The 14,554-nt window shown below is 42.5% G+C and overlaps 1 protein-coding gene across 2 annotated transcripts in view; it reads right to left on the bottom strand.

Moving 5' to 3' along the window:
* Positions 1-14,554, bottom strand: part of LOC125896833 (protein EFR3 homolog B) — a 54,349-nt gene extending 39,795 nt beyond the window's left edge. The window contains exons 1-3 of one of the 2 annotated variants that reach the window (XM_049589713.1): positions 14,365-14,554; positions 13,753-13,891; positions 457-533 (exon numbers count right to left, since the gene is read on the bottom strand). In XM_049589713.1, coding sequence (XP_049445670.1) covers positions 457-533; positions 13,753-13,759 — 84 coding nt within the window. In that variant the 5' untranslated portion in view covers positions 13,760-13,891; positions 14,365-14,554. Of the gene's footprint in view, positions 1-456; positions 534-9,892; positions 10,225-13,752; positions 13,892-14,364 lie in introns of those variants that run through there. The other variant, XM_049589714.1, reaches the window with a different exon arrangement.

Raw genomic sequence — 14,554 nt, forward strand, 5'->3', positions numbered from 1 at the left:
CACCCAAATTAATTCTCTTTATGACTCATCTGTATCAGATTTCAAACAGCAGCAAAGGCGAGGTCTGTGGGATGGTTACAACACCTCTGAAGAAGATAGTTAGGTACGGAGGCTGTGCGGTGTTTACGTGCCAGCGACTACATACAGAAAGCCTCCAATTAAATCCGGTGTAGCGCATTATTTATCACATTTTCTTCTCACATATTTTAAACATTTGTTCTGTTGTGCACTCTCCTTGTTTAAATTAAACTTAATAACCTTGTAAGCTAAACTAATCTTTACAAAGACAGTGAACCTTGTTTAGATTAGACCAAATGCATTAGCAAGACCCACATAATCTCTATGCATGATCATACAGAAGACAGAGGAACAGTTACCACCTTCAGAGAAAAAACATATCTGTTTGCGTTCGGAAAGGCAATACTAAAGAAACACAAATTCACTTGAGCCTCTCACCTCTGGGTCTTCTGGGAAGATGTTGTCTACCAGTCTCTTGTACCGAGGCCTGAGCGCCCCGCAACAACCACAAACCCCTGAGGAAGACAAGAGATGGGGAGGAGGAAAGAGAAACAGAGAGATGGTCAGTTAGACTGGCAGAAATGTAATAAAAACAAAGAGAAAGAAAAAAAAAGTAAACACATTTTCATTTCTCGTCCCTTCTCTGTTGTAGCACCATTCGTCTGTTCAGTGCAAGACTGTGTGTGTGAAGGAACACAGTGCCAAAGTAATAAGGTACGTCTATAATCAGCCACTTGTTACAGAGACAAGGTTAGAGACAATACATACTGTAGGTGTAGGCGGTTAATGACACTGGGGCTGCCACCAGAGAGTGGAAGATTCAAATCATCAGTCGAAGACCCCAGAGTTAACGGAGATTTGTTCAAGTTGTTCAAGTCGAGCAGTCTTTTTTGGCAGTCAATGTTCGGCGTACTTCTGGAGACGTGTCTGTCCCCAGATTTTGCTGCAGAGTGAGCGCTCCTCGCTTTCTAGCTGCTGGTACAGGCAGTTGCAGACCCAGACTTTCAGACGTGCCCTGTTTGGTTTGCTTTAATCAAACTCAAGTGTGTTTGCCCTTTAAGTGCAGTTCGTTTGGGTAGGTTTGAACACAGCAATCACACTCAGGTGCACACCACAACAACCAGACTGAGACCTTCTTGAAGAGGTGGTCTTGGTCTGGTTACCAACGATTTCTGGTGTGGTTCGTTTGTAGTGAGAACCTCAATCCGAACCAGTCACATGACACATAGTTTGGGTTAAACATGAGCATGTTACAGTCCTGGAGGATCATTAATGTGCACCTCCTCCTGTACTGCCTTAATATGCACATTCAGCACATCCAATGCATCAAAACATTGTTTTCTAGTTGAAGCCGCGCCTCGTTTTCAAACTGTATGGTTTGACTAAAATGAACAATGACAGCAATATAGTCCACGATGAGCAGCGCTAAAATCAACCTGCGTAGCTGTCCCTCCATTGTGACATTAGAAAGTGTCACATTTATCTTGCAAGTGTACTCTTCTTCAACGTTTGGTTTACTTCCTGGATTTTTCCCGCATTTTTCCCGTTAATTCATACTTATCAGTAATACATAGTAGCCTATTTCTATGGCAACAAATAGTGACTATACAATAACAACACCACAGAGGTCGTGGTGGAAAATTAAGTGATGAGAAGCAAGTCATAAAACAGAAACATTAAAGAAAAATCATTTAACAAGTGTAGCTGTAACAATAGTCAAACTGACTTGGGAGCAGCATGGCAAACACAGCTGGAGCTAATAAAATAATAATGAGAACGCTAACGACCAAGTATGAACAATAGTCTATTCAGTATTATTGTTAGCCTCTTAAGTGGCACACTTGAATATAAATCTATACATCATTCATTTCATTAAGTGCTAGGTTGTTGAGCCTGCTGTGACGGGTAAAAATGACTGGCTGAAGTACAGAGAAGCAGGGAACTTCCTGGGGAGCTGCTGAGTACAGAAAGAAAATGCAGAGTGACAGACCTCCATCAATAGCTTTCATTGTATCAGGGCAAGAAATACAGCAGGCATCCGCAAAATTGTATAGTCAAATACCCTGAAAGAATAACAAATTTGCCAAATATCGAACTTAAGTCACCAGTGTCAGTGCTGGCATAATGCCATCATTCAAACAACTGAGTTCAGGATTAAAAATACGAGGATATGTTCATATCTGTGGAGCTTCTCGGAAACAGAGGCTTGGCAAAGTGAAGGTAATTGTGTGCAAAGAAGTTCGAGGAAAGCCAGATATGGAAACAATGTGGTCAAAAGACAATTACAGTCGCAACAAAGCAGCTCACACACACTCACACACACAAACACACACACACACACACACACACACACACACACACGGTCTTTTTCTCTCTCGATGCAATCAAGAAAGCCTTGAAGAGAAGTGCAACACACTGAAGAGTGATTATTCTGACTTTGCATTTAGGAGAAAGGCAAGTCAGGCAGCAAAGAGAGAGCTGGATTTTGATTGGCTGAAGGAATTCAGCAGTGGTGAGTCATAAGGGGACCCTGGGAGAACGAAGGAGAAAAAAGAGATAACCTCTAAAAACCCCAAATGCATCATTTAACCCTTCACGCAGCTCTGCATAACAACTGTTATTTTTCTGCTTACACCAAACAAGGATATAGATATATATGTTTGGGAGTCATAAAAGCTAATGACACAAAGTAGGTCATTATGCTGTCAGCAGTGCAGTCAAGTTTAATGAATGGTTTGATAGCTTCAAAGAGAGACAGAGGGTGTGTTAGACAAAAGCTTAGCAATCTGCAAAGAAACAGCTTTTCTTCCTGCCTCTCTTCCTACTCACATCAGTTTCCTTCCTCCTATTGTCCCAAAGGAAAACGTTCCATGATTTATCATTTTACTTTGCTGTTACACAGATTTAATTTTGCTGATGTGGCACTAAAACCCCATTCTGAGAGCATACTGACCAGACGCTGACAAAATTGTTAGATGTCCAATAGCCTCCCTTTGCCTCACGGTGTGTTTTATCCAACAGACAGTAGTCTAATCCCCCCCAAGACCACACATGTCATCTTTCAGTGCACCACAAGATATTTATAAGAACTCTTCAACCAACCATATCAGCCAGCAACAAGCCTTGTGATCAACACTGTTTACACTATGAGACACCGAGCCTCCTACAGAGATTTGAATTGCCCAAACCAGCTGTCAACTGGTGCTGCACCATGTCCTCAAAAATCACAAAATTCATTTTCTCAATATAAAACAGACCAACTGTGCTCATTTCACACAGATGATGGAGGCAATAAGCTGCCACGTGCCTGACTCACCAGTGCAAATGGATGAGCTGAGTCCTGCTACAACACCACCAAGTTTCCTGTTCAGTACAGTTCATTTCAATATGATATACAACCACCACACAGAGTAAAATTAAAGTATTAAGGATGAAGAACAACCACAAACATATTTAATGTTTCCAGGCCCTTGCAGTGCAAAGCCCAGCACAAAAAAAAATTAAATAAGACCTGCAACTAAAGACCCTTTCACACCTATCACGTTTGGTCCTAACGTATCAGTTTGATCCAAGGCTGGAATTTCACGCTGTTATGCTGCCTGGCCGTTCTGTATTAAAGGTACAATCGCAGAATTTGGGGACAGAGTCGGAAGTGGTAACACTGCTGAAACAATGTCTATGTAAAAGGGACAGCCAGCAGGACGAGATCATGGGCTGCAGGGGCAGCATAAAGGGACTCCGCAGCAGCCCTGTAGTGCCATCTATGTGTGAAAGGCTACACTGATAGCAGCACTCTGGCCTGACTACTGGGGGCAATTCTGGGTTTGGTGTCTTGCCCAAAAACACTTCATATGTGGGCAGAAGGAGCTGAGGACACAGCCACCAGCCCCTGTGATTAGTCGACTACTACCCTCTGAGCCACAGCCGCCCCAACAATGCTCCTCTTCTGGGCAACATTCCTGCATTCACTAGCCTTCTGCCATGTTATCAATGACCTACACCTGGGAGGAGGGCAGTCAGCACAGGCAGGATGTCCTTGAAAAGCATTTCAATGGAGTAAAAGGCATCTTTAGCGTCTTAACCACTTAAAAGCCCCTCTGTTTCAAGGCTTTTGCACTCTAAAAGTTCAGCTGAACTCCGCAGCAGGAGCTCTGCTGGTGCTCAGGCTTATCTCTGAAAGCAGCATGTCTATTCATAGTGCCGCTCCTCTCTCCTCCATCACTTCAAACACTAATGAGGCCTGTGCATCCCTCCTTCCCTCCTGTCCACCCTCCCTCTGTCCCTTCCTCCTGCATCCACCCAACCTCCCTCTACCACCAACCACCTTGTCTCATCCTTGCTGTATTGGCCCGGGGCCTGAGTGTAGGATGAATTAATGAAAATGCAGCGGGTCCCAAGAGTAAAAAGGAAAGGGTGGAGGACAAAGAGTGACAGAGACACAGGCAGCTAAAGAGGAAAAAGATGGAAGTGTGATGGGGGAGGTGGATTGTGATGCACCGAATGAGTCACAGATTAGTGCTACTTATTGCATCTTCTCTGTCCGGCACAAATCTGTCCTGTCCTCTCTGTCAGCAGTAGAGAGAAGAGATTTTTGGAAGGACCAAAGAGAAAGCATGGGAGAAGTTCTGTTGTTTGCTTTTTCTTTGCACTGGGAAAACAGTAGCGCTACCGTGCCAGAAATCCACAGTAATTTTAACAGCTCAGTGGGTGTAGCAATTTACATGTTATTTCCACTCCTGTGGTGCACTGCAAGCATCTGCATTTTCCATTACAATTGGTTACAAGCTAAGTTCTATTCATAGGTACTTTTTTGTGTGACTTTGATGTTGCTGCCATGATTTTTTAGGTCAGCTGGTAGGCCAACTGCACTCAGTGTTCATATAAAGTTTGACTAAGTTTTTTAAGGCAAAAGCCAATTCATCCTAAAGCAGAAAAGTCGTTTATGCATTTTCAGAGGCTTGATTGAAAGCTGCTATGTTTAGGTCGCTCAAAGTAGATCGCAACACATACTGGTCACTATAACAACAAATGCTGCAACTAACTGTCTGCAACTAATGATTATTTCCACTACCAATTAATCTAAACTAATTTATTCTTAAGTTTAAAAAATGTAAGAGCTCAAAAGGACATCTTTAAATGCATGTAATGTTTCAACAACAGTCCAAAACCTCAAATCATTCATTTTAAATAATATGAAAAGGAGAAAAGGCAGCAAATAATATAATTTGAGAAGCTCAACACAGTCTTTTTAAAATAATTTTTGCTTAATACATGACTTCAACAGCTAATAGATGATCTAAATTCCAATTGACAAGTCTTTAAATTGCTTCAGCTCTAAAATGCGACTTTAATCATTTTAAACATTAACATATTCTGCTCCCGATTGGCTTCATTCACCAATATCTTCCTTAGTTTTTTCTCAAATTGAAGTTCTCAAGAAATGTCCTAAGAAAAGGTCTATGTCAAATTTATGATGTGTTCTTACACCACAGGATTGTTTGCAACTCTGTTCCTACAACAATAAATCCCACTGTCATGTAAGTTGAAGACGTGCGCAGGTTGATCCTAATTAGCAAAGGTAAACACCTCGCCAATCCCCATGAAAGGGCTTGAGTCTGCAGGGCTGTATGCACACACAGAAAATGAAAAAGACAAAGAATCTTAAGAAGAGGAAAAGTTGAGATAATTAAGTCAAGATTGCCCAAATGAAAGTGTAAAGAGGATGGAACAGAAAAACAAGCTTCTATAGTTCTGAAGTGGAGGTACTGGTGGATGTGTAGTGGATATAAAACAGCACAAAAGATGCACAGGATTCTAAAAATACATGTTAATCAACCACGCAACTCATACACTTTATCCATTATAGTAGCACATTTGCTAAGACTCGAAGGTGTGCATATGTGTGTTTGAGAGGGAGGCAGATACCCCTAATCCACCAAAATTAGCATTTGTATGCAGGTTTGTTTGAACACAGGTAAACCCACTAAAAACAGGCTATAGACTCCTTTCCCATTGCCAGTAGAGTCGTGCACATGGTTTTGCTGCAGACAAGCACACCTTTCTGTTTTTTTCCCACTGGTGTGTCACATTTGACGTAACTGACAGGTTAGTAAACAGTAAAAAAGTAGCATAGAGGTCAGTAAAAATGTAATGGTAATAACTGCTTTATGTATCTTTACTTATTAAGTCACTCTTTCAACACGGAGCAAAGTAATTTGGATCGATGTCTGAGTGCTACCTGGCCAGTGATGGAGGGTTTTTGAGGAGGGGTGACATTGCATCTCCTGGGTAAAGGAGCAAAAATTACCATCAGGTGTTACATTTCCATCAACGTCAACTGGAGCCGGAGCCGATAAATACCCGTGACCACTGCAGAGTTATTTGACCTGGGTGTGAATGCCGATTGTAACCTTTCCCATTGAATTAAAAAGCCAGATGTTAGCAGGAGTGAGCAGTTTTTTTGTGCAGTGGAAAAGGGGCTAGAGAGAGAAGCAGGGAAGGTGAAAGGTGGAGTATTTCATGCAGTGTTTCTGTATGTTATTTAAAACTTAATCAGAACGCTGCCAGAACCGGTGATGTTTACTTACATGACAATCAGTCACTAATTATTAAATGGCATTATTCCCATTAACATAACTGATGTGAACTGATGTGTTATTGTAGTGTTTATTTTAAAAGACCATAATGATTTGTAAAATAATGCAAATAATCATCAAAAAATATGATAAATATTAAAAATATAACTGTAGTTTAAACACTTTAAAAACATTATACAACTGCAGAATTGAGGAAAACGCAATAACCTATTATTTTGCACAAACACACCAGCGCTCAAATGTACGACTGCTATTTAGTGTGCCAAGGTATTCTGTTTTTACCTAAGAAGTTAAATTCAAAACAAAAGAACAGTGGTGAATGTCAGAATCTTCTGCGTATGTGGGTTTTAAGATGGAATAATTCTTGAGAACAGCTTGTGAAAGAGGCCCAGTGTTCTTAGGACTTCAAAACATGCTCTAATACCAGGCTTCTTTTGAAAACCTGCCGCTTCAACAGAATAATGTATAGCTTCAGAGTTGTGTTGAGTTTGCGTACAAAAATAGAGTTGTCAAGTGTTTCTGGTGTTGATAAATAATGGTGGGTTAGTGTGGAAAACGCTAAAAGAGATCACCAAGGTGGGTGGACAAGAATTTGGATGACAGTGGTGAACAGCACACACACACAGGGGGGTCTCACGACATCCACCCACTCTGCATGGCAAGCTGACAACACATTTAGGGGCTGGACACCGAGCAGCTCCACATTAAAACCCACACACACACACACAGTGAGGAGCAGGGAACAATGAATTACTAGTTGCTGATAGACAGGACAAGACAATTAAGAGAAGGCGGACATCTCTGCAGATTGGTGCACCAGACTTGGGGAACTTTGGCCTGTGTGGTGTCTCTACCTTGTTTCACTCATTGGATGCTAAGCTTCACATCCATGCAAAATTAATTTATATGAGCATCATGTGTGTACATGTGAGGGGGGTCTCCACCCCTCAAATCAGCACAGCAAGGAGCCAGCCAATCACAATGCTATTTTTATCCCCAGAACAATGGGCTGGTACATTAACAGATTACACTCTCCATTTCCCCCAGGATGTCAGCTTAACATTTCCACATTAGGGTGAGAGCGAGATGGAGAGAGGGGAGAAAAAACTGCATGCTGAAGTGAGAAAAATAAAGCCAAACAAAAAAATACACAACTCCAGACATGTTTGTGCATGATAATATATGAAAAGAATCCCACACACACATGTACACAAACATGGTCAAGTGCTATTAGGTGTGCTGCTCTGTGGGTCGCACATATCAGCACTGGACAATTAGCACACCACAAATCAGTTTGTGCATGAGACAAGAGGAATTAATCTAGAGGAATACCATAGTCAAACTAATTACCAAAACACACACGCGCACACAGAAGGTAGTGTGTGACAAGTAGCCCGGCACATCTTGCAGTATCGCATCTGCACCTGCTGTCCCGAAGCTGCTCTGTTGTGCCCAAAGTCACGTGGCTGACAAGCGAGAGTAAATATAGTCCTGCGAGGAGAATATCAAACACACTCTGGATCTGTGTGTGTGTGTGTGTGTGTGTGTGTGAGAGAGAGTTTTTGTGTGTGTATTTGTGCAGTTGTGTTTGAATGAGAGGGAGAGACAGAACCGTCAATACACACTTAGACCTCACCTTCACCTGGGGTCATGCAAAGCACTGGTTTTACGGAGCAGACACACAAGCACATATACAAACAGACAGAAGCAAACACTCTGTAACCACCTACATGCTGTATATATATATATACCTGTGCATAATACATGACCCTTCATGGTGATGGGTACAAAGCATGCTGCCCTTTAGGGGTGTTATTACATAAGAGGGAGGGGGGAGAGAGACCAAGTCCTGCTATTTTTACATCAGCAAACAAAAATGGACGAAACATCCTTAAACAGTAGCTTCGCACAGTAAAATGCAAACACACGCCAAAATCCACAAATACGCAGAGAGAACAAGACAAGAGAGTGGGCAAATAATGTATAATGAGACCAGTATGCACATAAACTGTCGCTCAATGAGTTTGGGAGAGCTGTAAAGCAGCTGAGAAGAGGAGGTGAGTATCGTGGAGAAGGGGCTGATAGCATTAGGGAGAGCGTGACAAAGAGGGAGAAATGTGGATTTTTGTCACTAAGGCACGCAGAGAATGACAGCTACTCAAATGTGGTGCATACATAACCACAACACCCCTTCTCTCTGTCACGACGAGCCATTGAGAATGTATCTCCAGGCTACAGACACGCATGCACACTTTGCAGAAGCATATACAGCATATCCCCTGTTTTTAAAGACATAAATCCATGTAAGTGAGATTCAAAGTACACATTCGATCCAGTGTGGGTGGAAGCAAACATGGCTGGTATAATGCGACCAACATACTGATGTACGACCCGGCTGCCAACAAATCCTCATGACACTAGGCCAATCCGACACACTATGAATCACAGTCAAACAGGCGCCGAACTGGGCTATGAGGGACTCAAACCCAGAGAGCACCATTTCCATACAGTAGCTCAACCGTGCGCTGCACAGTGAAGCCTCGCTGAGCTTGTTCTTCCAGCGTGCACTGCCTGTCTGTGTGTGTTGATAATTCATTAGCCCACTAGCCGAAGCCTTTTTTCCATCAATAGTCTGCAAAGCAAAGCTGACTACATTTTTAATTAGTGCTAATCAATGACCCATATATCAACGTGTCCCAGTAAGACCAGAGCGACAGTAAACGCTAACACCAAGAGCATTTTGTCACAAAGTTTTACAGAAAAGTGCCACAAATTTAAACTTTTAACCGACAAGGAAGCATGACTTTAAAATGTGCAACCTTAAATATTGAATACAATTCAAAGACAACAAGAAAATCAAACCTCTATAGTGTAAGCTTGACAATATCTCACAGTCTATCATACTGACAACTGCAACAGTTTGCTGAATATGTTACAAGTGTAGAGAACACAATGTTACCGGCTTAGATATAATAGAAGGAAACAACGCGTGAAAAGTATCCATTACCAAAAATAAACATCTTCAAAGCAGTGCCTTCTTCTAAGCTAATACTGTAATTTAATAAAGCAGTATCCTCATAAGAGTCCAAAATCCCATAACAAGCTTTTAGGAGACGTTACACTGTAGTGACAGCTGCAGTATATCACAACAGGAAACATGTTTAAAGAATGTAGGAAAACTGGCTGAACGCTGGATGCTTCACATTACTCACATGCTTACACAGCCTAGACATGACACACACACACATACACAATGAAAGAGTGATTGTTTTTCTTACCGTACATCGATCGTGATGTTGGAGTCTCTCACTACAGATGCTTATGTTTTCTTAATGCAGCTTCAGTTGCTCATACGGACACACCGCTGTGCCAGGAGGCACTGGAAACGCACACAAATACACACACGCACCGCTCACTCTGGTATTACTGCCTGCACGTGTGCTTGGAGCTAAAATGCGCACCGTGATTGGTGCAGAGCCTGGCTCGATGCGCTGAATTACACACACACAGACACACTCTCTCCCTGCCATGCAGACACACACACACACAGGCATGCACACACACGCGCACAAAAGGGGGCTGAAAGGCAACGTCAGAGAGAAGCGTGCCGTGATGACCTTGGATTTTCCCGTTTGTCTTCCGCAACAGCGCTCCTTCTGAAGGGGGTAGTGCGGATTTCACATGCAAGTGCACACACAAAACACACCCACCTCACCTCTAATCATTTTTCTCACTTGCACAGACAGGCACAGAGAAAAGGGGCAGGTTGGGGAGAGAATAAGGAAGAAATGTGCACCACAGGGATGGAACGGGAGAAGACCTCCCACCCACGCAATCTCCTTCTCTCCTTCTCTCCACCCCCTGCCAGCAACACTCGTCCCCTCTTCTCCATCATTAATCTTCTCGTGCCTCTGCTTTACTTTCAGTTTTCCATGCGTATGCAACTTTTTTTAACCACATTTCCTTCCATGTTCTAGCTTAACACCAAAACATCTGTGTGATTATATAACCATGTTTACTAGTATTTGCATTTTTTTTATGCAAAACAGTGAAATATTATCCTTTTCAGGATGTCACTATTTACTGGCTCTTTTCCAGGTTTTATTTTCCAAAGCATAGTGCATATATGCCGTACAGCTGGCTCACTCAAGACAGAGCCTGCAAATGGATGCAAGGCAAAAGCAAAATTTCCAAATCGATGCTTCTGTGGAACGCATTGAGCAGACATAATGTTTACACATAACTGGCTCTAATGCACAAAACTGCAGTGAAACCATAAACCTGATGCCGCTGCAGTGCCATTGTAGAAGCATAAGCAAGCGCTTGGAACAAAATGCATGTCCACTCAACCTTTTTGGTGCACATATTTTCCTTTATTCCAAACATCAGTCCATAGATAGCATTGCTTGAAATTTCTAAGACTGACTATCAGCATTTAAAAGAGGTTTTGGAGAAGAGCTTATATGGTGTAAGAACACTAACATCCATTAAAAAAGTGTGGTTGTGCAATTACCAAAGGTGCTCAGCTGTCACTGATTGAACAATTAGAAGAGAGTGAGCTGCATCAGGAATGGTTCGATGAATTAAGGATGGTGGCAAAATTGTTCTCAGGAGCAGCTAATAACAAACACGAAAGATTCAAATATGGCTGTTTCTCTTTAAGCTGCATCCTTATGCGGTATGATACTATCATCCACTACATTTCACTGCAGCTTGGAGAAGGTGTATATATGATACTTTATTTAACTCCTCCAGGAGAAATTAATCTCTTCACTCACTGTGAATGTCAGGGGTCTTGTGCAATAATACTCCGCTTGAATCATAATCAAGCCCCCAGGAACAATATAGAACAATACAGATTTTCTCTATTCAGTCCAAAAGCATTTCTAAAGTCTAGAAGAGCTGCAAAATAAAATCCTTTTATTCCCATAGAGACAGAGCACAACACAATCGGTTTGCTACGAGACATAAATGACAAGAGGCTTCACTCATTACAAAATCAATGGACAGCAATGTATTTTTTCTCTGTCTTTATTCAAGTTAGTGGAGCGCTAAACCGGAAGCTAGCTGCTCGCCTGTCAGAAGTCTCAAAAGACTAGGGTTGGGTACCGAAACTCGGTACTTTTTGTACTTGGTACCGATTCATGTTGGTACTACCGAGTACCGATTCACTTAAAATGAATCGGTGCCTAATTTCGGTACCTGAGGTGAAGGCGGAGCGAGAGCGCATGACTCGTACCTCAGACTCAGCAACAATGGCGACAAAAAAAATGTGCAGACAATAGTTAACGTGCAACACTGTTCCTAAATGTTCTCAATAAAATGTTGAAACTGAGAAGTTTAGACCGAAATAAGGTACCATTTGGTACCGGTACCGAATTCCAGATACCGGTACCGGTACCATATCGGTTCAATTATGAACGGTACCCAACCCTACAAAAGACGCTTGCTCTGTGATCCCCACATTGCAGAGGATCCAGATAAGTGCATACCGCAGAAGTCTAACTTCTTTGGCTTCATGCGCCACTGAGCAACTTTCACAGGAATGAACGGGGGCCCACCTCCAACACTGCCCAGATCTCTCTATACATCCATGATCATAATCATTTACAATCAAGCTTTGTTTTCCTCGCTGCCGCATGCCAGAAATGCTGGTTGCTAATCAGGAATACTCCCTGTGGAGCTTTAAGCATCTCTTTCTGGTGGAAGAACAAACAGTCCTCTTATCCAACCGAGAGCATTTACTAGCTAAGATTTTATCAATCAAACTCCCCTGTAATCAGTCAACACTGTTTAACAGCAACCTGTGCCAAGTACCGATCACAGCAAGTGTTCCCACTGATGTTGGCATAGTCAAGTGCTCAAGTACCCTCTATAACTATAAAATAAGCTGCATCAGTTTTATGGGACAGGAGGCGGTTCAGAGCAATTGAAACTCCAGCATTAATATCCTTTGAACCATACGGAGGAAACTTTTCAGTGAAATAATTCTCTGTTCGTGCGACTCAGAGACAGAGAAGGAGCCAGAGTGAGAACAGAGGAGGTGGTGTTGTCACTTACCCTTGCCAACGCGATGGTCCAGAAGGGTACGACAGTCCAGTGCCAGCCTCTGAGAGGCCGGGACATCAGGCGCAGGCAAGGGCATGACAGGCAACCACACACACACACACACTCAGACACACACTACTCCTTTCATAGACGCTGAAATCCTCCTAATCAAAGCCAAAACATGCATGCAACACTGCAAGCAGTGAACTAAATATCCCTAATTCTGTGGTTACAATTTTTTAAAGCTTCTGAAAAGTAAGCCTAGCAATACTTGAAAAAAAAAAAAAAAAAAAAAAGACAGAAAAAGCACAACTCTTGATAGTTGAGCTAAATGCAACAAATGTACTCACTCACATGCATCCACAACTCCCAAGTTTGGCTGCAATGAAGATTAGACACATGCATACACAAACACACACTTTCCCTCAGTCAAGCCTGAGCAGAAAAGCCAACTCCAACTTCTGTGCAGAGTTTCACACGGACACAAACTCCCAAATTCACTTAGAGTCCCTGCTGAACACCAATTTGCAGTCCCTGTCTTGAGGCTTCTCAGTAATTTATGTTAGTACAGAGGCAGATTGACCGTATTAACGAAGAGATTAGCGATTAGTCCTTCAATGGCAGCTCTGCTCTCTGTGCGCCTCTCTCTCATTAATAAACATCTCACTGACACAATGGACCTCACTATCCACCCGAAGTCTCTCTCTGGCTGAGAGAGCCAGGGAGACAGGGAGAGAGGCAGGCGGAGAGGGGCACTGTGGGACAGCCATTCAGTCAGTGGGTTTGAGGTTCAAGGAATGTGGCCATCAGCAGATGCCAACATGGGCAAAATGACTGGTGAGTGATTTCTTTGCAAATTCACACATTATACTACAAAACAGACACATCATACACACACATCTGGGATGGAAAGCTTCCCTCACATCACTTCACAATCAGCAGTGATTTATTGTTTGGTTTAGGCTGCTCATGTATCTAGTTTTAGTCCACTTCCTCTGCAGTGTCCCATATTTAACTTTTGGACTGCTGTAATATTATGTCTACAGGCTTAGTGCAGGTGTAAATTGTTCTAATAGTTTGGTGTCGGTACCTGTCATGTTGGATGCTTGTCACAAGGCGGCGTTGGTCTTCCAGATTCACAGAGGCCGAGGGATGAAAGGCACTTCAGCCGCGAACGGAGTCTCCACCGGTGCTTCGAAAATCAGGAAAACCGCTGGATTGTCTTCGGCCTGTGGAAGTCAGTATGCCCACATTAGCCGAAGCGCTAACAAATATTGTTGATATTTAAACATGTTTAAACCTGTCAAAATACGGCAGTTATACCAAGTGTTAACGTTTAACACACCAGTGACACCCAAACAGTGTAATGTAACATCCAGACAGAATTTCGACATCATGACAGTTGCCAAATTAACACAACGCTAATGTTAGCATGCTAGCTGTCACATGCTGTCATCTAACTTTCTGCCCTCGTGTTAGCCTCAGTGTTTCAATACTTTCCCTTTATTTCAAATAGATGTACACATACATTTGCGGTTGTCAAATCTAACAAAGCTAACTCATATTTCTCAGAGCTAGCACCGGTGTATGCTAGTAGCAAAGCAATGCTAACGCTAGCTAACTGCTTGACTTGCTCAACGAGAAAACCCCTGTGCTTATCCGAACAGTGTGAATGAGTAAGTGGTCAACACCCATGACTTACCATGTAGTGAACGAAATTAAAATCCTTAAAACGGGTGGCATACGGACAGTTAAAGTCGGAAAAACATGACTCAAGTTCAGCTATGACAGGACACCATACAGTTAGTCACAGCGTTACAGTTCCTTCAGCTACCAGCTGTTACCGGCTGGCTGTAAATGTGACAGCCCACCACTGGATAGGAGCTTTAGTC

This window comes from Epinephelus fuscoguttatus, linkage group LG11 (genome assembly GCF_011397635.1).
Source record: "Epinephelus fuscoguttatus linkage group LG11, E.fuscoguttatus.final_Chr_v1".
Classification (NCBI taxonomy): Eukaryota; Metazoa; Chordata; class Actinopteri; order Perciformes; family Serranidae; genus Epinephelus; species Epinephelus fuscoguttatus.